The sequence below is a fragment of the Panthera leo genome, chromosome B1 (genome assembly GCF_018350215.1).
Source record: "Panthera leo isolate Ple1 chromosome B1, P.leo_Ple1_pat1.1, whole genome shotgun sequence".
Taxonomy (NCBI): domain Eukaryota; kingdom Metazoa; phylum Chordata; class Mammalia; order Carnivora; family Felidae; genus Panthera; species Panthera leo.
In genome coordinates, this window is record NC_056682.1 from 134284058 (window position 1) to 134309437 (window position 25380).

At 38.3% G+C, this 25380-nt stretch overlaps 2 protein-coding genes across 22 annotated transcripts in view; one reads left to right on the forward strand and one right to left on the reverse strand.

Moving 5' to 3' along the window:
• Positions 1-25380, forward strand: part of MAPK10 (mitogen-activated protein kinase 10) — a 580375-nt gene that overhangs the window by 541290 nt on the left and 13705 nt on the right. For 14 of the 17 annotated variants that reach the window (XR_006201836.1, XR_006201835.1, XR_006201837.1 and 11 more), the window contains 2 exons: positions 5934-6072; positions 14648-14717. Coding sequence is in view for 3 of the 17 variants with exons in the window: in XM_042935997.1 (XP_042791931.1) it covers positions 5934-6072; positions 14648-14669 (161 nt within the window). In the remaining 14 variants the exon portion in view is untranslated. Of the gene's footprint in view, positions 1-5928; positions 6073-14647; positions 15138-25380 lie in introns of those variants that run through there. The other 3 variants (XR_006201834.1, XM_042935996.1, XM_042935999.1) reach the window with 3 other exon arrangements.
• Positions 21715-25380, reverse strand: part of ARHGAP24 (Rho GTPase activating protein 24) — a 512696-nt gene continuing 509030 nt past the window's right edge. For all 5 annotated transcript variants that reach the window (XM_042935991.1, XM_042935993.1, XM_042935992.1 and 2 more), the window contains one exon: positions 21715-22778. In XM_042935991.1, coding sequence (XP_042791925.1) covers positions 22535-22778 — 244 coding nt within the window. In that variant the 3' untranslated portion in view covers positions 21715-22534. The remainder of the gene's footprint in view (positions 22779-25380) is intronic.

A 25380-nucleotide genomic window follows, 5' to 3' on the forward strand; every position in this document is an offset into this window, starting at 1 on the left:
TTTAAAAATTTTCAAACTAGTTATTTTGTCATAACTTAAATAAAGCACAATAACAAAAATCTTCCTCATTAACTTGGGTATTTCAGTTAATTATAACACTCAAGAGATGTATATGTCATCATTTGAACCATTTGTTCTCCAATCCATTGACATCAAGACTTCTTCTTCACTCAATCATTTGTGTTTCTATATACTAACAATGAACAGAAAACAATCCCATTTACAATAACATCAAAAAGAATAAAATACAAATTTAACAAAAGAAGTGCAAATTTTTTACTCTGAAAACTGCAGAACATTGTTGAAAGAAATTAAATACCTAAATAATGGAAAGACATTCCATTCATTCACTGATTAGAAGATTTAATATTGTTAAGATGACAATACTCTCCAAATTGATCTACAGATTAAATATACTCATCACAGTCACAGCTATCTTTTTCTTTGCTGAAATAGACAGGCTGTTCTTAAAATTCACATGGAAATACAGGGGATACAGAATAGCCGAAACAATCTTGAAAAAAAAAAAAACAAAGTTGGAGGATTCACACTTCTTGATTTCAGAATTTATCACACACTGCAGTGTTCATGATAATGGGGTATTTGCTTGAGGATATACATATAAATCAATTAAATAACATTGAGAATCCAGAAATAAACCCTTACATTTATGGTCAATTGATTTGTAGCAAGGATTTTAAGACAACTCCATGGACAAAGAACTACCTTTTCAATAAATGGTGATAGGACTACTAGATATCCATATGCAAGAGATTGAAGGTGGACTCTTACCTCATATAGAATATAAGAATAAATTCAAAATAGATCACAGACTTAAGTGTAAAAACTAAAATTATAAAGCTCTTATAAGAAAACATAGGAGTAAATCTTCGTGATATTGGGTTAGGAAATGGTTTCTTAGGTATGACCCTAAAAACACAGTTGCAAAAGGAAAAATAGGTAAATTCAACTTCATCAAAATTAAAAACACGTGTGCTTCAAAAGATACCATCAAGAAAATTAAAAGATAATCCATAGAAAAGGAGGAAAACATTTGCAAATCTTATATAGTAAAAGACTTTGTACCCTGAATACATAAAGAACTCTTATAACTCATTAAAAAAAAAGAAAATAACAATTAAAAAATGGCCAGAGGATCTGAATAGACACTTCTCCAAAGAAAGATATACAAATGGCCAACAAGCACATGTAAAGATACCCAACATCATTAGCCATTAAGCAAATACAAATCAAACCACAATGCAATGAAATACCATTTAACATACACCAGATGGCTATAATAAAAAAGATAATGAGGAGTACTGGAGAGGATAAGGAGAAATTGGGACCCTCATACACCTCTGGTAGGAATGTAAACTGGTATAGCCAATTTAAAAAAGTTTTTCAGTTCCTCAAATGTTAAACATGGAGTTATTCTATGACCCATCAACTCCACTCTTCAAGTTTAGAAATAAAAACTTGCACGTGAATGTTCATACAACATTATTCATAATAGCCCAAAATGGAAACAACCTAAATGTCTATCAAATGCCCTTCAAATAATCAATAGGTAAACAGAAGTGACATATCCATACAATGGAATATATTTCAGCATTAAAAAGGAATGAAGTTTTGCTACATGCTACAGCATTAAGAACCTTGAAAACACTGTGCTATGTGAAAGGAGCCAGTCACAAAAGTTCACATATTGTATGATTCCATTTATAAGATGTGTCCAGAATAGGCAGTTTTCTAGACAGAAGGTGGGTTAGTCATTGTTTATGGCTGGTGGGTAAGAAACAGAGTGCGGGTTTCCTGTCGGGGTGATGAAAACATCACAGAATTGATTGTGGTGACAGTTGCACAACTTTGTGAATATCCTAAAAATGATTGAATTGTACAAATTAAATTTGTGAATTACATCTCAAAAAAGTTGTTACAAAAAGGTATATGAGCAATATTTCATATTTTAAGTTAAAAGTAAATCTAAATGATAGTATCATGATTTGAAAGTTATGTGTGTAGTATAGGAGATATGTCACGCAGGAGATGAATGGACACTATGAACAAAGCCATTCACTCTGTCAGCCCACAGTCGATTGAGACTTTATTAGAGGTGTGTGTCCAGTTTTAATCTCTACCCTTTAATATGGATGTGGAAAATTGAAGATTCTGAGAAGTCAGTCATAGTGATGTTAAATTATTACTGGCCAACATTTATGAAAACACATGAGGGTGTTGGTGTTGGCATAATTTAATCCAGACTGGAGTGGGGAGGATAGAGCTGGGCATTTGAGTTATGTAAGGAAGTCAAAAGTTGTCTGCTAGTATATGAAATTTACTAGTATATGTCAGGAGAAGAAATGGAGTAGCTCTGTATCATACCTCTAAAGGATGCAATTAAGTAAAATTGGAATAAATTGAAGCCAGGGAACTTTACATTACACATTGTTCTGATAATGAGAGTTAATTATTTATAGGTAGATATTAACAAGAGCCTTAAAAGTCTCGAGACGTTCAAGATTAAGAGGTATTCATACTTTTAAGAGTTTAAAGAACATGGAAAATGCATAAGCTTTTTTGTATATAAAAATATCTGGATACAAAAGAATATATATTAAATAATCACGATTAGAGAAACTTCATAGCAAAAACACTAGAAAGAAATATACCCAAAGTTTAACAGTTATTATTTATTTGAGGATCAGTGTCTATTGTTATGTTCTTTGTTTTCTATGTTGTTTCACAACCCCCATAATTTGTATAAATATGTTTATAATCAACAAATAAAAAATGTAAATACTTATAAGATACATATAATCTTTCTTAGTTTATGTGTATGTGTCCTCTCCACATAATGTCACATCTTTTTAAAAAAAAATTTTAATGTTTATTTATTTTTGAGAGAGAGAGCATGAGTGGGGGAGAGGCAGAAAGAGAGGGAGACAGAGAATCCAAAGCAGGCTCCAAGCTCTGAGCTGTCAGCACAGAGCCCGAAGTGGGGCTCGAACTCACAAACCGTGAGATTGGGACCTGAGCCGAAGTCAGACACTTAACCGATTGGGTCACCCAGGCATCCCAGAAAATGTCACATCTTAATCACATTTTTTTCATAGAGAAGAAATATTTACCCCAAGAGCAAAGACATTGTGTTAGCCTCACCACTTCACAGACTTAAAAAATTTATTTTTTGGGGCGCCTGGGTGGCGCAGTGGGTTAAGCGTCCGACTTCGGCTCAGGTCACGATCTCGCGGTCCGTGAGTTCGAGCCCCGCGTCAGGCTCTGGGCTGACGGCTCGGAGCCTGGAGCCTGTTTCCAATTCTGTGTCTCCCTCTCTCTCTGCCCCTCCCCCATTCATGCTCTGTCTCTCTCTGTCCCAAAAAAAAAAAAAAAAAAAATTATTTTTTAATTTTGAGTATAGTTGACACACAATGTTATAGTAGTTTCAGGTGTACAATATAGTGATTCAACTTCTCTATACTTCATGCTCTTCTCGCCACAGTGTTATCCATCTGTCACCTTACAATGTTATTACAATACTATTGAGTCTGTTCCCAATGCTGTGCCTTTTATTCCCGTGACTTACTCATTCCACAACTAGAAGGCTGTATCTCCTACTCCCCTTCACCCATTTGCTGATCCTTCTACTGCTCTCCCTTCTGGCAACCTTCGGTTTGTTCTCTGTGTTTATAGGTCTTATTTGGCTTTTTGTTTCTTTGTGCACTTGTTTTGCTTTTTACATCCCACATAATGTGAAATCATATGGTATTTGTCTTTCTCAATTTGACTTATTTCACTTAACATAATACCCTCTAAGTCCATCCATGTTGTCACAAATGGCACAATCTCATCCTTTTTAATGGCTGTGTAATTCCATTGTATGTATACATATATATATATATATATATATATATATACACACACATATATACCACATCTTTCTTATCCATTTGTTTATTGATGGACACTTAGGTTGCTTCCATATCTTGGGTATTGTAAATAATACTGCAATAAACATAGAGGTGCATGTGTCTTTTCAAATTAGTGTTGTTTTCTTTGGGTAAATATCCAGTAGTGGCATTACTGGATTATATGTTATTTCTATTTTTTTATTTTTTTGAGGAATATCCATACTTTTTTCTAAAGCCACTGTACCAGTTCATATTCCCATCAATAGTGCGTGAGGGTTAGTTCTTCTCTGCGTTCTCATCAACACTTGTTATTTCTTGTCTTTTTTATCCTAGTTGTTCTCACAAAGTGTGAGGTGATATGTCTTTGCAGTTTTGATTTGTATTTCCCTAATGATTACTGATGTTGAGCATTTTTCATGTGTTTGTTGGTCATCTGTATGTTTTCTTTGGAAAAATGTCTATTCAGGTTCTCTGCCCATTTTTTAATCAGATGGTTTTTTTTGTTTTTTTTTTTTTTTGGTGTTGAGTCATATATGTTCTTCATTGATTTTTTTCCTGATCTATTAGATCTTTGTGATAACACTATTATAACTTATTTTGGATTTGTTATTTTTCACCAAATGTACCTTGCTCAGATAAATTTGCTCTGATAACATTTTTAATGAGAATTCTTCATCTTTAATTTTATTAGATGATTTAAACTATAGATATTTTTAATAACAAACAATTTCACAAAGCATGCGTTTTTACCACCTATATTGCTTAAGTATAAAGAATACATGGGGCTCCTGGGTGGCTCAGGCAGTTGAGCGTCTGACTTTTGATTTAGGCTCAGATCATGATCCCAGAGTTGAGGGATCAAGCCCTGCATCTATTGCTTAGCATGGAGCCTGCTTGGTATTCTCCCTCTCTCTCCCTCTCTCTCTCTCTCTCCCTTTTTTTCTTTCTCCATTTGTCCTGCTCATGTGCTCTCTTTCTCTCACAAAAAGAATATATAAAGAAAAAAGAGTAAACTGTTTCCAATGGTTTCGTTATATTTTGCAGTGCCTCTTGCTCATGTTTCCTTTGTAGTTCTCAAAGATATAGCTCAGCAAGTATTTACTGAGTGATTATCATGAGCACACTTCTTCTCAGAGTTTCAAAATTTTTATATCACCACCGAGCAGATAAATAAAATACGTTTTTCAAATTAACTTAATAATTCAGAGTTCTTGTTTTGTAGTTTGCCAGGTAAGCAAACCTGCTGGAACATAAACACAAAATCAAAAAGCGTGCTTTTGCTGCTGCTGCTTCTTCTGTTGTTATTATTAGTAGTAGTATGTATATGGTGGTGTTTTGATGATGATGATGATGATGTCTATGGTAACTTTCACTGAAAGTCCCACTTAGCTTTTCTGGATGGATTTTAAATTTGAGATCACTTTAATGACTATGACAAATTTACTTAATATTCCTTTATTTTTCAAGAGCTGTAGTCTTCCAAGTAATTCTGAGTTTTGGGTTTCATCTCAGCCCATATTTTTGGGATTGGACACTTACATGTGTTTTTTTTTAAAGCCCTACATTAAAAACATCCAGGTTGAGATCATTCTATTAAAAGGTTTTCCTCATCTGCCTTTGCCATAGGACAGTGGTCTTTAACCTTTGACAGCACAGCATCATGGGAGCTTTAAAAATGCAAATGCACTGGCTTCACGCAGGCCAATTATATTACAATATTGGACGTGGGAGGGGTGACTGGGGTTTTCAGTGGGGTATTTTTGTTTGTTTGTTTTTGTTTTCTGTTAAGAGCATTACAGGTGGGTTCCAAGGTCGAGTGAATAACTTGTGACCAGGGACTTACGTTGTTACATTTTGATTTTCACCATCAAATACAGAGCCCTGGATTAGTTGTGCTATGAAGGCTTGTCAAATGAACGATGGACTAAACATCACCTCTTGTATTTGCCCCTGCCTGCATCCTGAGTGACAATGAGTCTAGTTCCAGATTTAGTCATGTTGGTCTTCATTTTCTTAGCACAGGTGCAGCAGTGAACAGCAGTGAGAGTCTCCCTCCATCTTCGTCTGTCAATGACATCTCCTCCATGTCCACCGACCAGACCCTGGCATCTGACACTGACAGCAGCCTGGAAGCCTCAGCAGGACCCCTGGGTTGTTGCAGGTGACTAGCCGCCTGCCTGCGAAACCCAGCGTTCTTCAGGAGATGATGCGATGGAACACACACACACGCAGACACTCACGCGCACACACAAACACAGACACGCAACTATAAGAAAATGGCAAGGGAGAGAATCCAAGCCTAAAATTGAAACAAATCTTTCAGCCTGCTTCTTCTCCAGAGTTCTGTATTGCAGCTAAGCTAAATGTATATTTAACTTCTAGTTGCTCTTGCTTTGGTCTTCCTCCAATGATGCTTACTACAGAAAGCAACTCAAATACAATTAGAAAAGCCTTTTCCATAAAGTGTAATTTTAATGGCTGCAAAACCAGCAACCTGTAACTGCCCTTTCAAATGGCATGACAAGGTGTGCAGTGGCCCCATCCAGCATGTGTGTGTCTCTATCTTGCATCTACCTGCTCCTTTTGGCCTAGTCAGATGGATGTAGATACAGATCCGCATGTGTCTGTATTCATACAGCACTACTTAGAGACGCTACTGTCAGTGTCCTCAGGGCTCTACCAAGACATCATGCACTGGGGTACCACATGGTCCATTTCATGTGATCTATTACTCTGACATAAACCCATCTGTAATATATTGCCAGTATATAAGCTATTTAGTTTGTTAATTGATTAAGCTGTATGTCTTATAAGAAAACATGTAAAGGGGGAAAATATGGGGGGAGTGAGCTCTCTCGGACCCTTGAAGATGTAGCTTCCAAATTTGAACTGATTAAATGGCACCTGTATACCAATTTGTAGAAAGAACATATGTGATGCTTATGTACAGTGTGGGGGCGGGAGGGGGTAACAGTTTCCAGGTACTAAATGGTTTGGCTTTTAGAAGGAAGGTGGGGTAAAAAGTTAAGGGTCTTTTCTCTGACACTGAGCCTGTAGGAGAGACTAGAGTGTAGCATTTCAGTGTGGAGGAACACCGCAAAGAGATTATTACCCAGATAATATTCTGGAGACACCTACATCCACAGTTTACAGAGTAGACCTCATTGTCATTTACAAATTATGTGTCACATCTGGACAGAGAGTGGCAGAGAGTGGTGGTGAGTCAGGGTTATTGTGTCCATATCTGATGGTAAGAACCCCTCCCTGGAACGAAGTGGAATTGCCTCTGGATGATGTACTTAACAGAAAATGAACCTACGTAGACTATTTTCAGATTGTGGGTTGTGTTTTCCATGAGTGTGCTACTTTCCAGGTTTATACCCTGCCATGGTTTTATTTTGAGAAAAAATGTTACTTTCCTCTTCTGGAATAAAAAGAAATGTTAGTTACTTAAACTTAAAAACAAACCCAAAACACGGGGTGATCCTCAGGTCAGCATTTGAAAACATTTCCACAGACGTTACTATTCCTCAGGGGTTTCCCTGACTCCTTAATATGGCTGATGTTCCATGTTTATTTATTTTCATAAATTTGAACAATTCAAGAAGGGCTGATAATCTGAGTTTTGTACTGCAGTTGATGTGACAGCAATAACTCTTCCCATAAGTTACTGCTGCTAAATAGCTTTAGCAATATGAGTTTGTCTTAAAAGCCATGAAGCGTATGTGTCAATGTTTAGCAAAATCACCTGAATTTAGCTCAAATCAAATGAAAGTGCTTTCCCGAGCACTTAAGAAGGCACTGTGAAACATCTTGGTTATATACAAGGCGATACCAGGGTGACTTCTTAGCAATAATAGGGACCAGGTGGAGGCTTCCCTTCTTACTCACTTTGGTGAAGTACCCATCACAGTTATTTGCACTCTGACCGTTTTGGTGCTCACCAATGTGGTGGTATTTCACCTGAAGAAGAAGTGAAACACATGAAATGGACGGTTGATGAGTGGGATATGACTGGCAAATGGAATCCCTTCAAAAATAGAGCAAACAAGAATGCTAGTGCTCTGAAAATTGCCTTAAATACAACAATGGGGAAGCTTTGTCTCTTTCAAGCAATAGAGCCAACCCCCACCATCACCATGTGAGCAATGCTGCCATTAATGGGATTGCTTCACAATAGGATTCATGACAACAGGTCATTTGTTTAAAATGGGGAGAAAAAAACCCAGCCTGTGCAGCTTGTCCCCTGGAATAAAAGTGGCCCAGCTTCTTGCTGCCATTCTTTTTGATTAAAATTGCAGACAACTTGATTTTACAAATACCTCCGCATTCACATGGGTTCTCTCACTTTTCCTTCTGTCACTTCCCACTCCCCACTTTAAAAAAAAAAACAAACAACTTCTCTGTATCCCTTCTTCTTTACTTACCCCCTTTTTCTGGATTTTTCTTTTGTTGCACCTGTGTCCTCTCTCTCTGTGCTTGACTTTCTAGCACATGTGATTAAGTGCAGGGAACAGGCAACTGTTTGTCGCAAGCATAATCTCATTAGCCACAAAATGGCATCAAAAGACAGAAGGAAATCTCCAGCCAGCATCTTAGAAGTGCATGACAGTTGGACGATCTCTTGGGTGTGCAGAAGTGATTTTTTTTTTTACTCAGATTAAACCAAACCAGAATCAGGCTAATACTCCCTTGGTATTGCTTGCCTTCCCTAAACTCCGCTAGTTTGATCTCTCCTGTTATATGGCTCTTGGGAGCTGATCACCTTTACCAGGTATCCCTTATGGACAAGAAAAAATGGAACAAATCCCTCTGATTGAAATATCGGTACAAACACAGCTAAGAGTTTGGCTTCTTGAGTGCTTATAAGATTAGTTTTACTAGGTTATCAAAACAAGATAGGTCATAGGAGAATAAAGAGAATTTTCATTTCAAAAGCTCAACATTCACCATCTTGGGTCTACTTTATTATAATACCTTCAGGAGGTGATTCTGTTATTATCAAATTTTCAGAATGTATTATGTTCTGCATTGAGTATTTTCTTTAAAAGCAAAAACAAAAACAAAAACAAAAACAAAAACAAATGTTTCCTGTGTAGTCACCTGTTAATTCCAAAGGACTTTCTTGCTTTTCACACAAGGAAGTGTCAAGTCCGCTGGACTATATTCCTGGGAGAAGTGAAAGTCCTGTCTGTGGTTGGGGTTCATTTTGGATATGAGGTTGGCATTCTGAGAGGCCTAACCTTCTGTCACTTCCTATAGGGCTGATGGTTTCGCAGTGACCCTTAATGAAATATTTTGTAGGATTTTGTTAGAGGGAGAGCTGGATACCCACATGCAGGAGGAATTAAATTGTTGGGAGAGAGTGGCAAAACCATACCACTCTGATAGATTCATTTTTCAGTCAGTGTGTTCATTTTTAAAAAAGAGATGCATTGGCCTTACAACCAAATTTATTCTTGTGAAATAAGAACTGCTAATAATCTTGCATCTTCAAGAATCTGATGACGGAGCTTTGTAGGAATGTATACTAGGGGTGGACCAGGACCAGGCCAATTCCCTCCAATTGGAGTCAGCTATTTAATTGAGGGCCGAGGAGGTAATAGCTTTTTGGGTTTTTTCTTTTCAAACTGTTACCATTATCAGAAAATGATATATAAGGATACTGATAGCAGCTGACTGGTAAATCATAAAATAAGCCTTGACAAAGGGAATAAGTGGAATAGGTAAGAATACATCAATCCTTTAATGACCTGCTAAGGGAAAAATAAGCAAAACTGACTTTTAAATTTTAAATATTCGTGCAAAATCTAAATTCTACAAAGTCTACTTCTTTTTAATTCTCTTAACATATGACAATCTAAATCTTAAAAGCATTATGCTCTGTAAAGAATGTTGTCAGATAGCTTTGCTGAAAAATTTATCTTCTAAAGCTCAGAGAAAGGAATAATATTGTCCCCATAATCTTTGATCCCAATCACTTTGGGTCTGAAGAGGGACCCCTCTCCCTGCCCACAACCTCCCCCAACATTTTACTTGTGAGTCCTACATTTTCTACAGGTAAAATTAAACCAAGCAGGAATACTCCTTTCTGTAAAAACAACAAGCAAGTTACAGTGTAAATAGTTATATTAGTTATTTTCCATGTGAAATATAAGATTTTGTGACTTCTTTTGGCACTTAGACAGTTCTTTGTCTGAAATGGTTCATTTTGACCCATTTCCTTGGTCAGTCAGGCGGAAACGGAAGGCCTCTGTTTGTAAGTGGACTCCTGTATATCTAACTTTTGATTATGTGGGACCAATGGCCAGTATATTCTAAAAAAAACTCCCAACCCTTGTCTAGCATTAAACTGTTCACCTTGCCATGTCTATCTCGCAACAAGACCTAACTTGCACATGCCTGTTATTCTGCATGATTGGACTCAAGAGACTATTACCAATGATAAGAATTGTGCTGTGTCAGTGTTTATAAAATGGACTTAAAGCACACCCACATTCATATACACCTCACCCTTATAGCTCTAGGTCAACCCTGGAAGGCACAACCATGCATGTCCAGTTTCTTTGCAAGGTCTTAGTGTGAGAACTAAAAGTCAGCCTGATGGATCAAATGCAATCTCAGTGATGTTTAATAAGGATTTTAAATTATTTAAATCATATCTGTGTTCCTTCTCACTCTTTTTCATTTCTATTTATGCCCTTTATCTTCAAAATGTCGGTGGAACAAGAGGGTGAGTGGGGAGAACTTTGGCTTTCTTGGACTCTTTGTAGGTGGATGCTGAATCAACACATTGTGATTTCTGTTTCTTATGAACTATTAAAAACCGGAGCAAATCTGCTTCCCTTAACATAAAACCAAATCAAATCCAGACTTTGTCGGAGTTTGCCTGTTGAAAATCATTCTTGTGCTGCTCGTTGTCTTGGGTTTCGTGTCCTGACAGGAGCTCTGAAGCATCTCACATGGTTTCATTGTGTGGTCTGATTGTGCCAGGGAATAAATAAGAAATGAGGAATGACCCACCTTCTCACTATGGGTAAAGAGCATGTAATGTGTACGTGACCACGTAGAAAGCTGTGTTTCATTTGAGACTGGTTTCTTCTAAAAATGACCTTTATTTCTGTCTGCAGATATTAGTTGTATATCTGAAATTCAGTAAGTTTCTTTTAAGGCATAACATTAATGAAGGGGGAAAATCATTTTCTGTGAGGATGAGATGAGTAGAACAGGATTAAATATCCTTAAGTTAATTTATCAGAATTCCTAATCAGTTTAATTATTACCCAAGAGAGAAGGTAAGCAGGTTTTTTGTCCATATGGTAGGCAACCCTAATATCTCAAACTCCTTGGTGAACTAAAAAAAATAATAATAAGAGTTTGTGGCTTGATACGAAAGTCACTGAATCTGTTAATTTAGCTGGAAGTGTTTGAAAATGTCAATGAATGGTCTTTCTATTTCTGTAAATAAAACATTTTATTTAACCAATTCACTATTAGAAAACCTGGAAGATAAACATATTTATTTTTTTGGGTTGGCACAATTTATCCTTTTATTTATAAGGAAAACACATGCCAAATGCCTTTTGCACCTCTGGCATAGCTTCTATTTCATATTTAAACCATAAATCTTTACCCTCTTAATATAAAAGTAAGTTTTAAAATGGTGAGGTACAGGTACCTGAAAATCCCTGCAATATTAAGGAGGGAAATTGCATTCCAGTAGATTGCTCATGGAGAGAAAGGGTCAGAAGAAGTTATTGGTGCATACTAGGTACCATAAAAGGTTACCAAATATTTGGGTAATTTGACCTGCTTTGCATCGAGAGGAAAGGACTCTTGAAAATCATCTGTTTTGAAGCTATTTATGTAATGACCTAGAAAGATGGTTCTGTTTGCTCAATAACTGCGCTGGGTTTTACACAAGGTAGTGGTTTTCAATATTACTAGTTCATCAGGATGGTGATTCATACCTGCAGCATGCCTTTCCCCCAAGGGTTTGAAAGGCATGCCTGGAAGACATTCGCAATTAGTGAAGCACAATGAAAATCCCACTATCTCAGTTCACATTATGTCGGGAACCACTGCACGGGACAAGTTATTTCTCTCAGCTCCAGACTGAATTCCATCTGCTCAACCTTTTACAGAAGTGTGTTCTGTGTTAGTTACTGAAATCAAGCTGTGGAAATGGACACTTGTCAAACACATAAAACGTGATGACATATACACAAACAAGATTCAAATGCCCGTTTGGGACTTCCCACCCTTTTTATGTCACATATTTCTTGCTTAAAAGTCATGCTTATTCTGGTGTAAAAGCCAACATAAAATAAGTCTGAAATGTAATTTCAAAGGATCAAATATCACTCCATGGAGTGGGTGACTTCACCTCCTTGTCACTGACCTTCCCTGGATTTTGTCTGAACTCTTTCTGTTTACCCAGCAGTCTAGACTGTTTTCAACTCAAAAGCAGGTGCAAAATGTCACTCATCTTAAAAATGTTCCATACTTTGCCTAGAAAAGTGTCGCACACATAATTGGTTCTTCTCCATTCACATTGGTGAAAATATTTCTATGAACAATTATGCACAAAATCAATTTTTATGACCCAAATAATATTAAATTTTTTTTTAACGTTTATTCATTTTTGAGAGACAGAGAGAAAGAGAGAGACAGAGCATGAGCGGGGTAGCAAGCAGGCTCCAGGCTCTGAACTGTCAGCACAGAGCCTGACACGGGGCTTGAACTCATGAACTCAGAGATCATGACCTGAGCCGAAGTCAGGCGCTCAACCAACTGAGCCACCCAGGTGCCCCTGACCCAAATAACATTTTAGATGGACTAAGGGAACTAGAAATATTGAAGTATTTCTTTTATAAAAGTAAGGCTTTCAAAAGCTATTGCTTCTTCCTTAATATTAATACATTGCACACTTGGATTTGGTGCCAATTAAGCTCTAAGAAAACAGCTCTGAATATCTATTTTAATTTCGGAGCTAAAGTTTCGAGTAGTACCTTCATTCACTCCAAAAATGGAGTGGCACTCCATTAAAAATGGAGTGGCATTATGGCACATCTATGTGTCCTAGGTAGGAGACAAATACGGCATAGTCTTTATCCTCACAATTTCAGAGTAAATACATCTTTCAATGTAAAAATCAGTGATCAAAGCAAACTATTTTTATGTCATTTGTTTACTTTCTTTTAAAACAGCAATGTGTTGAAATTAGTGGTGTGACTTGAATGAGCCCATTTGTCTCATTCCCTTAAAGCAATGAAACAAGAAATCTGCTTCTTTCAATGTCATCATTGTGTCTAAATAAATCAGCAAAAGAGAATTTTGGGTATTTTCCATGACATTACAGGAGATGAAACCATTTTTACAACACATTTTTGAAAAATACATAGAGATAAAAATACAAGTATACCTGTGCTAACTCAGTGAGCAAATATGTATATCTGCACTTTTGTTCCTTTAATTGAAAGGCAGACTGCTATCTTTTGGTGTTTTAAACAAATGTCAGTCTCTGGAAAAAGGGAGAAATGTGATGACACCCTGAGACCTTATCTATGACTTCTGATGTTGGTATCTCGAAAAATATAAAAGTTTCAGAAGCTAAAAAACGAACAAACAAAACCAAAAAGCAGCATGATGTTTTTTTCTGCATCACATGAGGTTTATTTTGATACAGTTTCTTCTAAGGGCAAGTAATCTAGGAGGCTGAGCTTGAAGCTCATTTCTGGCCCCCAAATCTCCAAATCAGCAAATGACATCACAACAGATACTGGAGTCTCTCTGCAGCCATAGTATCAATGAAGCCAAATCTCTGAGATTTGCTCAGTCAGTGGATAATGACTGGAGCCCTAAAATGACTTATGAGAGAATTTAGTCACAATTTCCTATTAAAAATTCCAACTCAGAACATCCCTGAATATCTAAACCAGAAATTTAACATTGAGCTCTGAACGTTCACTCACTGATTTGTGTCACAGATATTGATTGAGCACTTCAGTCTCCCAAAGAATGTTCTTGGCACACAGTTGTGCTGCATTTGAGCAACCTTCCTGCCTTCATGTAGTCTACATGCTAATGGGGGGATAAGGTAGTAGAAAGCATTAAGAAACCAAAGAAGGTTAAAAGGATAAGGTATGATGGGGCACCTGGGTGGCTCAGTCAGTTGAGCATCTGACTCTTGATTTTGGCTCAAGTCATGATCTCACAGTCATGATCTCACAGTCATGATCTCACAGTTTGAGCCCCGTGTTGGGCTCTAGGCTGACAGTGCAGAGCCTGCTTGGGATTCTCTGTGTCCCTCTCTCTTTGCCCCTCCCCCACTCATGCTTGCTCACTCTCTTAAAAATAAATAAATATTTTTAAATAAAAGGATAATACATGGTAAAAGATGCTATTTAGATGAGATGGTCAAGGAAGCCCTCTCCAAAAAGGTGATATTTGAGCAGAGACCCAAAGAAGGTGGGAGTGTGAGGCATATTAGTATCTGACACAAAAACAAGTGCAAAGGCCTTGGAATAAGAGCTTGTTCATATGTATAAGGGATGACAAAAAGGCTTATGCATGAAGCAGAATGTACAAAAGAAGGTGTGATCATAAGTGAAACTGAAGAGGTAGGCAGGGGTCAGAGCATGGCAAGATCTTGGGGCTTAATTCTAAATATAGGAAATTGATGGATAGATTTGAGCAGGGAAATGATATAATCTAAATTTTCTTTTTTTTTAAAGGATCTCTCTGGCTGCTGAGTAGGGAGAGGAGTTTGAGAAGAAAGATAAGAATGGAAACAAAGAGACTTTTGTAGGTACAAAAAAGACATGATGGGCCTTGGACTAGAGAAGGGAGGGACAGAGAAGAGGTTGATTCAGGAAATAACTAAGGATATATCATGAAGGCAGAATTGACAAAATTTGCTGATAGGCTGATATGTGATATGAAAGAAATGGATTGGGATTTTTTAAAAAAGGCAGACTTTTTAAAAATCTAAATCATGAAGTAAATTATGATGTGGTTGATTGAAATGGTAGATAATGAGTTAGGAGCATATCTGGTAAGAAAATCATAACTTGGAAATGTCAGTTGGAGATATTTATTAGATATCCTAGTGAAGTAGCAGGAGTATCTACAAGGCTAAAGTAAGGGAAGAGGTTCAGCTGAAACATAAATCTGAGCATAATCAAGGGTGCCTGGGTGGCTCAGTTGGCTAAGTGTCCGGCTTCAGCTCAGGTCATGATCTCATGGTTCATGAGTTCAAACCCCATGTTGGGCTCTGTGCTGACAGCTCAGAGCCTGGACCCTGCTTCAGATTCTGTGTCTCCCTCTCTCTCTGCCCCTCCCCTGCTTACTCTCTCTCTCAAAACTAAATAAACATTAATTTTTTTTTAAATCTGAGCATAATCAGCTTTTGCATATTATTTAAAGCCACAAAACTGTATAGACCACCAAGAAACTGAGTGTAGATAAAGAAGTCCAAGGATGAGGGCATCTCTTGCTCCAACATATAGAAGTCAATAAACAGTTGTGTATCCTAAGGAATATCCAGTGATGTAAAAACCAGGAAAGTGTTATCCTGGAAGTTAAATAAAGGTGTTTAAAAAATGAGGGAAGAACAAACTGGGGCAATGCTACTGAGTGCCTGAATAAGTTGGGGGCTGAAGATTTACAAGTGGACTTGATTTTGTGAGGTCATTGCTGACCTTTACTAGAGCATGTTCTCAACAGTATTAAGAAAACCTGACTCCAGTGGGTTTAAGAGAACGTGGAAAGTAATTATAAATAGGTAGAGAAAATTCAATACTTTTTTTCTAGAAAGTGAAGCAGAAGAATTATGCAGAAATTAGACATAAATATGAGATGAGAGAATTTTTCAAAGAAGTTTTTATAGCATGGGTATATGTTGATGAGACTAATATATAAAGAGCAAATGAGAGAAAGAGTATTTATTTGAAGGAGTGATGTGCTTGAAAAGCCCAGAGGGATGCATATGAGAGGAGAAGTTGGCTTGGTTGGAGCAGGAGGCCCAGTCACTGTAGCAAGAGGTAAGGTGGTGTCTATAGGTTGCATGAAGATAGTTGAGTGGCTCAGTCAGTTAAGTATCTGACTTTTGATTTTGGCTCAGGTCATGATCTCAGCATGGTGAGACTGAGTTCTGCATTGGGCTCTGCACTGAGTGTGGAGCCTGCTTGGGATTCTCTCTCACCCCCTCTCTCGGTACCTCCTGTCCCCCTCTCTCTGTCCCTCCTTCCCACCCCCCTCTCTCAAAATAAATAAATAAACATTAAAAACAAACAGGTTATCTGTAAGGTTATATAAGTAATGTTACTAGCTGAGAATGAGGAGGGGAAGAGCTTATGGCGGTTTGAGAAATATGAAACAGACCTTGAGAAGAGTGAAGTTAAGTTACTAGGCAGTGATGAGAGCCATGTGAACCGTATTTATTATACATATAAGGTGAGGCAAGTCAACATTGCGGTCTATTGCTCTTCAACCATAATTAGTTTCTCAGGTGCGGGTTAGGAATAAGCAAGAATTGGATTTGGCCAGAGTTGGGTTAGGTGTTTTTCGTTCCCAGATGAGTACATGGTAGAAAAGGACATGAAGGGATTTAAGAATGAGGAAAAGAGAATTATGATGAGGAACCACAGAACCACAGAAGATGAGCATGGAAAACTTCAGGGAGGGAAGAAGCAATGGTATGAGAAGATGACAGCCAGTGAAAACTTAGCGAAGTCAATGGCTGATCAACGATTTGGGAGTATTTAAGAGTTGGAGTGGTGGTGTTAAGGGAGTGATCTAGGAAGGACATAGGTGATGATGAGACTGTGAGTGCTTAACATGGAAGTTTCGGTGATGGTGCAGTTACTGGTAATGGCACAGTAAAAGGGAAACTGTGGACGTGGATGGTGGACGTTTGGGGCAGAGAGAGATCAAGATTTTCAGAAGTGAAAAAGAACTGAGTGGCCACATTGGTGGGTGGCATATAAGTAGTGGCTCCGGGGGAAAAAAAACAACTAGGAACAGTTCAATAGGTGCTAAAACATTTGGGCATGTGACATGTACTCCACAGAGGTTATTAGGGAGGTAGAAGGATATTAGGTGTGGAAGTAGCATCAGAGAGCAAAGCAAGACCTAGTTCTCCTTCAGGTTGATGACATGCAGGTTGTGGAAAGGGAAAACAGCCATCCTTGGCAGGGTTGCTAGAAGTGGTGTCTTCAGGAGGTAACCATGTTTCAGATAAGGAGATTTAGGGGAGGATGTTGGCAGTTGTAAGATTCTAGAATGTATAATGGAAAGGTTTGAGGAGTAGGGAGGGAATCAGAGTTTGAAGCAAATGAGGGGATATACTGAACAACATGAGGCTAAGCATAATATCGAAGGCAAATGACATGGGGTTTGGGCAATTTCGGCAATAGGTGGTCAAGGATGAGAGCAACTTGGCACAACCCTAGGGCTTGCTTCAGTGTGGCAGTAATCGCTTCTAATGAATCCCAAGGAGGCAGGGAATGAGTGTGTGGGGAGGAGAGGGATGGGATGGGCATGGTGCTTTTACAAAAACGGGTAGTATGCTGGGGGTCAATTTAATTCCTTATTCAAACAAATCCGTACTTTCCACTTAAGAAAGTAACTCTCCTGATATGGGCTGGTCTTACCTGGGCTTAACCCTACAGGGGCCAGAAAAGTAGCAGCTACACATAGTCCATAAATAAAGAGTGTCATTCAGGCCAGGACCTGAGCCACAAATGGCTCATTAAAAAACACACTTTTCTCCTGCTAAACTTTCTACTCAAAGATCTACAGTAGGTTCTGTAGATTTCAGCTGCTTGGGGAGCTGTTAGTTTTTCGTGTCACTTTGCAGCAAGGAGCCCTCAAACTGGGCAGTCAACTCATTCCCCACTTGTGCAATTAAGAAGACCATAAAGAGAATAACGAAACAGGCCATTGGGAGCCACAATTCCAGCACTCTTTTTCTGTGGTTTGTGAGTTCAAACAAGGCAAAATGTGTCCAGGTCTGGCCGTTTCATTTGAATGAAAGAGTGGAAGCCACATGGGTCCTAAGTGTTTTCAGATCTCTTGGCGGTGTGTGGGTGAATTGTTATGCACAATGCCACTCTGATGGCGAACACTTGGTAGGTCATTTTAATATCACTGGAAAGGCTCCCTAAGGTCTTCACTGAAGGCACTTCTGCACATATTTTTCTGTGGACTGGGGAAGCCCCTGGCCAAACTGCTATCCTGTCTGATAACTTCCTGCTTACCCTTTAAGAATTACATCATAGTCATGGCTCTACAGCACCTTTCCCAGCCTCATTTTGTGACCTGATGTACATAAATACATCACCTTCTGTGGTAATTATTTATAAATAGGTGTCCCAGGCACCTAGTCTAATGCTGGTGTAGCATGTAGACACGTTCAATAAATATTCACTAATAGTGCTGCTGATGTGAGTCTAGACACGTTTACTGGTCATATTCTTATATTTCCATTATATTTTGCCCAGTACTTTTAATACTGAAGTTTTCTTCAGCGTCCACACAGAGTTGATGCAGGACAGTTCCAGGTAGTTCTTTAGACAGTATTCTCAGATCATGGATGTAATTGTACTATCTCAAGTAGAAAGGATGACTTGGCTTGACTCTTCCTTGCCATCAAATCTCTGGCAGTTTATCTGGGAAAAGGTAGAATTAGGGTCCCTGGGACATCGTTATACCCTCTGCTGGCGAGCATGCTGGCCATATTCTTGAGTCCAGAACTCTATATTCTAGAAGTTGGAACACCCTTTCAATGAAGTAATCTGAGGGCTGACAGCTGCCATTTGTTGAGCATTTACAACATACACTGTGCGAGTCACTTCATTTTTCATTTCTCAAAAAAAACAAACCAAAAAATGAGGACGAGGCACTGGTATTATCCTACTTTACAGAAAAACAAATTGAGGCTAGTGAACATCGTGTAACTTTTCTTAAATTCTGATAGCTACGAAGTGGCAGAACTGAGATTTGAATCCAGGTCTCTGATTCCAAAAGCTCATGGGTATCATTTTCTGTGATGCGACTCCAAGCAGGATGCAGCTCCCCAATGTGAGAAACACCGGGGTCTGTGGCCAGCAGCACCATCTTTAAATTATCCTCAGTTTCCAAGGTGAGATAATTATATCAACAATTTAAAGTATCTTACCTGGAAATGACCTCATTTTGTAAAGGAAGGCACAGCTTTTTAGGAAACAAAAATAAATAGGAGTGACCTTATTAAGTTTCCCTTGAAGTTTTTAGTCATTTCATCGTAAAATTACACATAGAAGCTACATAAAAGTATAGACTTCAGTTGGCCTACTATCACACACAATTCTATTTTAAATGTTCTCTGAAGGACACCCAGCCATATGGTTTGGCTACTGAAGCCAACATTGTAGACTCAACACTTGGAAGCAAATCCTTTCTCCTGAGCTCATAATTGAAGAATCATTATAGTTACCTAAACAGTTTTAAAGAAGTCTATACAGGATGTAGCAAATGAACTCTTTATACTACCTACTTATTTCCAATTCATTTTTATGTCAATTTGCATTTAATACTTTCTAGGCATTTAGCCGAATAGAAGAGCTAATGGAAATTCAGATGGACAAGCTACTCATAGTATCCATTGATTGAAGGTCATCATCACTGAGATCAATAATTAAAATTAATAACAGCACCCCTCATAGACCAAAGGCCAGAAAATTCTCTATGCTGGTACTCTATGGCATAAAGGGTAGAGACAGAGGGATTTAAGAACAATAAGATAAAATTCTACTCTCTTAGGTTAGGAGGCTCCATTTATTAATAGAGCTATTAATAGAACTAAGTGGCAGGCACTCAGAGAGTCACATTACATATCACTTTTAAGTACTACAACATCCCTACTTTGTAGAAGTTATCTCCACTTTACAGATGAAAAAACTGAGGCTCAGAAAGGTTCAGTAATTTGTCATTGCTGTGCATCTTGCCTAAGGAATGTTGAGATGCATATCTAGGTCTGTTTGGCTCTCCATTTCCTACTATTTCCATTCCAGCATGCTGCTTCCTAAAACGTTTCTTATTTGGTGAAGATAATAATCAGACATGGACAAGACTGAAAGAGATATACACAAAGTGGGAGTGTCAGATAATTTGGCGTTGAGATCCTAGAAGGGGATCTGACATTTGATTTGGCTCTCTTTAAAAAAAGAAAAAAAAGAAAAAAGATCGTGCCAGGTAGAAGGAAGGTAGTCAAGATGGATGTGGTAAAAGATGGTAGAAAGTTCCAGAGGCATGAAATGGCATGGCGGGGGTTGGGGATGTGGGAAGAAAGGAAAATAAAACTGCAGGTCACAACTTTACGCACCATGTGAAGGGCGTATCCTGTGGGCAAGTGAGAGTCTTTACATGATAGTAGCAAAGCTATGACAGAGTCAGATGGGTGGCCTAGAGGGACAGCCTGCAAAAGGGGAGATGCTTTCACCAGAGATGAGGAGGAACTGGTCAAAGAGAGTAGATTTAAAAGGTAAGGATGAGCGGAATAGATAGTACTTGGTGAGTGAATTTAAGGGTGAAGAAGAGGAGAGAGAACAATAAGAATTAACATTCATGGCATCCTTTCTGTCCACGAGGTGCTGTGCTTAGCTTTAACAATCTACATCTTTGAAACCACATAATAAGTCCATGAGAGGAGTATCTTTATTATTCCCAGTCTATATGGAAAAAAGTAACACCTAGAAGTCTCAGTATCAGCTAGCAAATTATAGAAACTTGAATGCAGGTGATTTGACTACATGATCTTTTGATTTTTACTATTGCATCTTTTGACTCACTGGATGAGTCCAAGGTTTCCATTCACTAGGACAGGGACCGGGAAGAGATGAAATGTGTATAGAGAGACTGATTGAGATCAACATTGTACATTGCGAATTTGACTTTCTTACAGAACACACAGGTGGAAAAATCTGGTTAAATAAAGAATTGGAAGGAGAACAGGAAACTAAAGGTAAAGAAGGTATCATTATACAGAGAGAGGTTAAAACCGAGGGCCCACATAAGTGTGTTGGTGGAAGGTGGATGGTGACAAGGATAGACGGTGTAAAGACTACTCCCCATTTGAAAATAAGTACATACAGACATAGAACCTTCTAACAACTCAATCCTATAAACTCAAGCAGTCTTTATTTGCAATGATGCCTTTTGTGACTTTTTGTTCTAGTGTGAGAGATATTTATTTGCCTGACTTCTCAAAATCATTGCCTTATTGGAATGTGAAGAGTTGTTCTCCCCAAACTCTAGGTCCAGAGAGCGCTGGGCTTCTCTAGAAGGCCACCATTACTGATGTTCATAAATTTGTCTGAACTGGACCTTTAAGCATCCACGTCTTAAGATTCTTGTGAACAAATATGTTTTCAAGAGGGAAGAACAATATTGTAAAAATTAGAAACAAAATAGTTTGCTTCTTCCAAATGTGTCTCTTTCTCCTTCGGGTCTACCCACTCCATACCCTGCTCTTGTGGCACTGCCCCTGCCAGCAGTCCTGTGGACAGGATCCCAGGTGACAAGAGAACAGTGGGCCTGAGCTAGAGAAAAGTGTCGCTATACGGCACATACTCTTAACTGAGAGGTCACGGTCACACCATCACACTGCCTGCATTGCAAAGTGCTTTCTGGAGGATGAAGGAAAAGTCTGAGTGGACAAGAAATGTTCCTGTGGCACAGTGCAGCAAGCATTGTTTCCCAATCTCCAAACAGTGGGAAGAGTTTTTTTGGAAACCATCTAGCAGTTACAGAGACTCAGTCCAGAAAGTCAGAGTAATTCATGACATGACTCATTAAGTGCTTGTACCATTTCCCCCCCCTAAAAATGCAGTCTGCACAAGAGACATGCATCTGTGGAACTGGCCAGGTAGACAATAGGCCTTGAGAAGGGGACTATTTTACAAAATCCAAAATTTTCTGTGTCAGGATACCTCAAAAGAAAACTGAGCAGTGTCAAGGGAAGAATTTCAAGAGCAAATCAAAGGTTTCTGGTGATTCTATTGTATTTTATAAAACCATTACATTTCTCTTTTTGGTCATGGCGAGGTCTATTGGCACAAACAGCACAGCCACAAAGTATTCTTTTGATTTTAATAACTCATCTGATATATATTTATATATATTTATATATCTGCTCATCTTCATTTCCTCAGCAAGAGGGGAAATAAAAATATTGATCTATAAAATAAGCTGATGAGAACACAATGCCAAAAATAGCTTATGTTAAGTGCAAGGGGTGAAGCTTGAAAGCAAGCTAAATTGCAACAACATATTGATTTAACATTTTAAATACAAGACTTGCAATAAAATAATTCTTGAGATATGCTTCTCATTTTTAGTTTACTTTTTAAAAACTACTCTCTATACACAAATCCAGTTGTAACACTTGACAGTAGCATTATGGGGCACGATAGAACTTTGGTACACATTGCAGATATGGATGGGTAATGTCTGGAAATGATATTCCTTCACCAGTTAGAGCACTGTACAGCAAGGAACCAGCCACCTGATCCCGTAGAATGTTCCCACCAGAACCGCAGAGCCCTTCCCAGATCAATTGGAGACAGCGGGAAAAAGTGGGCTCACTGGATCCATATTGTGTTTCCTCTCTCGGTTCTCCTGGGTTCCACTGTCAGCTCCCCAAAAGTGGAAAAAAACTGCTCCATTTCTTTCTGAAGCATGTCGTTTCTTTTCTCTGCATCTTCTTTTGCTCGCTCTGCATTTCGCATTTTGATTTCTATCATTGTGAACTTTTTCCTTTCTTGATCCAGTTCATCATGGAGGCTCATCATTTCTGTTTCCAAAGTCAAGTTTCGCTGTTCTAAGCTAGATATAGGATGGGGGAGGGAGTACAAGATAAAGCAATTTTATTCACTTGAAATGTGACAGGGATACAAATATTATCTGAACTCTGTCTCTGCAATGCTTAGGAAATTGTAATGGGCCCTTTCAAATCAGTGAGGCTAGGTCCAATGATTTAAAAGGTGTTAGTTTCATTCATTCATTCATTCATTCATTCTGCTAGGATGATTTACTATCATTTAAAAAAATTTAATTTTTTTTTTTTTTGAGAAAGAGAAGTGTTGGGGGAGGGGCAGAGAGAGAGGGAGACACAGAATCCAAAGCAGGCTCCAGGCTCCAGCTGTCAGCACAGAGCCTGATGTGGAGCTTGAATTCATGAGTCGTGAGATCATAACTTGAGCCTAAGGCAGACTCTTAACCAACTGAGCCACCCAGGTGCCCCAATTTACTATCATTTTAGCAAGAAGACCCCAAGACCTCTCTTGGAAGCACTTAGTTGTCATTTGATTGCAAATGAATGAATGTCAGCACAGAGAAGCCAGAGACTGTTATCTGCACAGAATGGCAGATGCAGAAGGCAGCCTAAACCACAAGGCTTTCTGGAGTCATTTCATGTAATGTTGGCTTTACTAGAAGAAAGGGGGGAAGTGATAAAGTTGGGGGAAAAAGGACATCATATTTACTTTCTATCAAAGGAAAAATAATGATAGTGAAAATATCATCAAGAGATAGCTTAAGTCTCTTATGTCAGGAAGTAACTAATCAAAATAAAAGTGGTATAACAATATGAATACCAGAAAAAATTGATTTTTAGCAAAATCATTATTACAATTGAAGATGACTATTAATGATAAAAAGACGGATTCATCAGGGAGATATAAAAAATTCTGAACTTTATTCACCTATATTCACCTAGTAGTCTAGCCTCAAATTATTCAATATAAAATATAACAAATTTATAAGGAGAAATTGATAAGTCTACAATAACATTAGGAGATTTTTTTCTCAGAAATTATAGATCTGTCTGATAGAAATTAGAAGAAATGTAAAGGATTTGAACAACTTGATTAACACACTTGATCTATTAGGCATGGGTAGAATCCCAAACCAATAATAAAAGAATAGTTTTTTTTTTTAATTTTTTAATGTTTTATTTTTGAGAAAGAGAGAGAGAGAGAGCATGCAAGCAGGGGAGGGGCAGAGAGAGGGAGACACAGAATCTGAAGCAGACTCTGAGCTGTCAGTGCAGAGTCCAACATGGGGCTCGAACCCACAAACTGTGAGATCATGACCTGAGCCGAAGTTGAATGCCCAACCGACTGAGCCACCAGGCACCCCAAGAATAGTTTTTACCAGGCCAAATAATTGATATCATACAAATGAATTTCTCTGACCACAATACAACAAAGTGAGAAACTAATGTGGGGGGAAAGAACATCAAAGTCATGTGTTTAAAAGCTAAAGAGCATGTATCAGTGATTGATAACTAAACAAAGTTAAATAGTATCCATCTATCTATCATCTATCTATGAATTCTATTTCACTTCAATATTGGTGGGATGTAGTTTAAAAGAAATTGAAAGAGACAAATATGACTCTGAACAGGAATGATCAGAAATTAAATAGAATAGTTAACCTCTTTTTTTTTTCAATGTTTACTTATTTATTTTTGAGACACACAGAGAGAGAGAGAGGGAGCAAGCAAGGGACAGAGGGACAGAATCTCAAGCAGGCTCTGCATTGTCAGTGCAAAACCCAATGTGGGGCTCCAACTCACTGTGAGATCATGATCTGAGCCAAAATCAAGAGTCAGATGCTTAACCAACTGAGCCACCCAGGTGCCCCTAGAACAGTTAACCTCTTCTATTTCCGTGGCTTGGGTATGGGGCAGCTCCTCGGCCCCATTTTTCTGTGGCCCTCTCCCTCTGGCTGTCAGACAGGTAGGAATGCTATAGTGAAATTGAGATGGCATTCTATGGGAAAGTTTTATCATTTTATCAAAGTCTCTGAAATGCACTATACATCACAGAACCTAAATACGTCACCAACGTTCTCATAAATCAGAATGATTTTTTTTCCTCTGCTAATACAAGTTTGAAGTGATATCTCTTGCTTCCCTGTGCTAAGTCCTAAGTTATCATCATGCATTGGCAGAAATCCAGAATTCTGGTTGCCAGTGGTTCCAAAAACTACATTCACAAATGAGAGTCTTTCTTCTTAGGTAAACCTCCTGCCACTTGGCATTATAAAGAAAAATTCAAACCAAGTTTCTGCTCACCAAGGTTTACAAAAACTACTTTCTAAGAAAGTAATTTTTCAACTTCATGGATAAGTAGTGCTTTAGTTTATATTTACTTTACCAAAGCTCTTGAAAATATATTTCTTTTGGCCTGAAAATTGACAAATGGATTCAACAAATATTAAAATACATTAAAGTTGACTTTCTGTGTAATGAAGAAGCCATGTGGGGTTTGGAGGCATAGCAGTAATTGAAGCCGGACAAAGAACGGTGTTCACTGCCATGAGGACCCTAGGACACCCACACAGGAGGAGGGCCACCAAGTCACACAGCCTGAATGTGGGGTGGAGACCACAGATGGGCAACTGCATGCTGAACTGAGTCTTG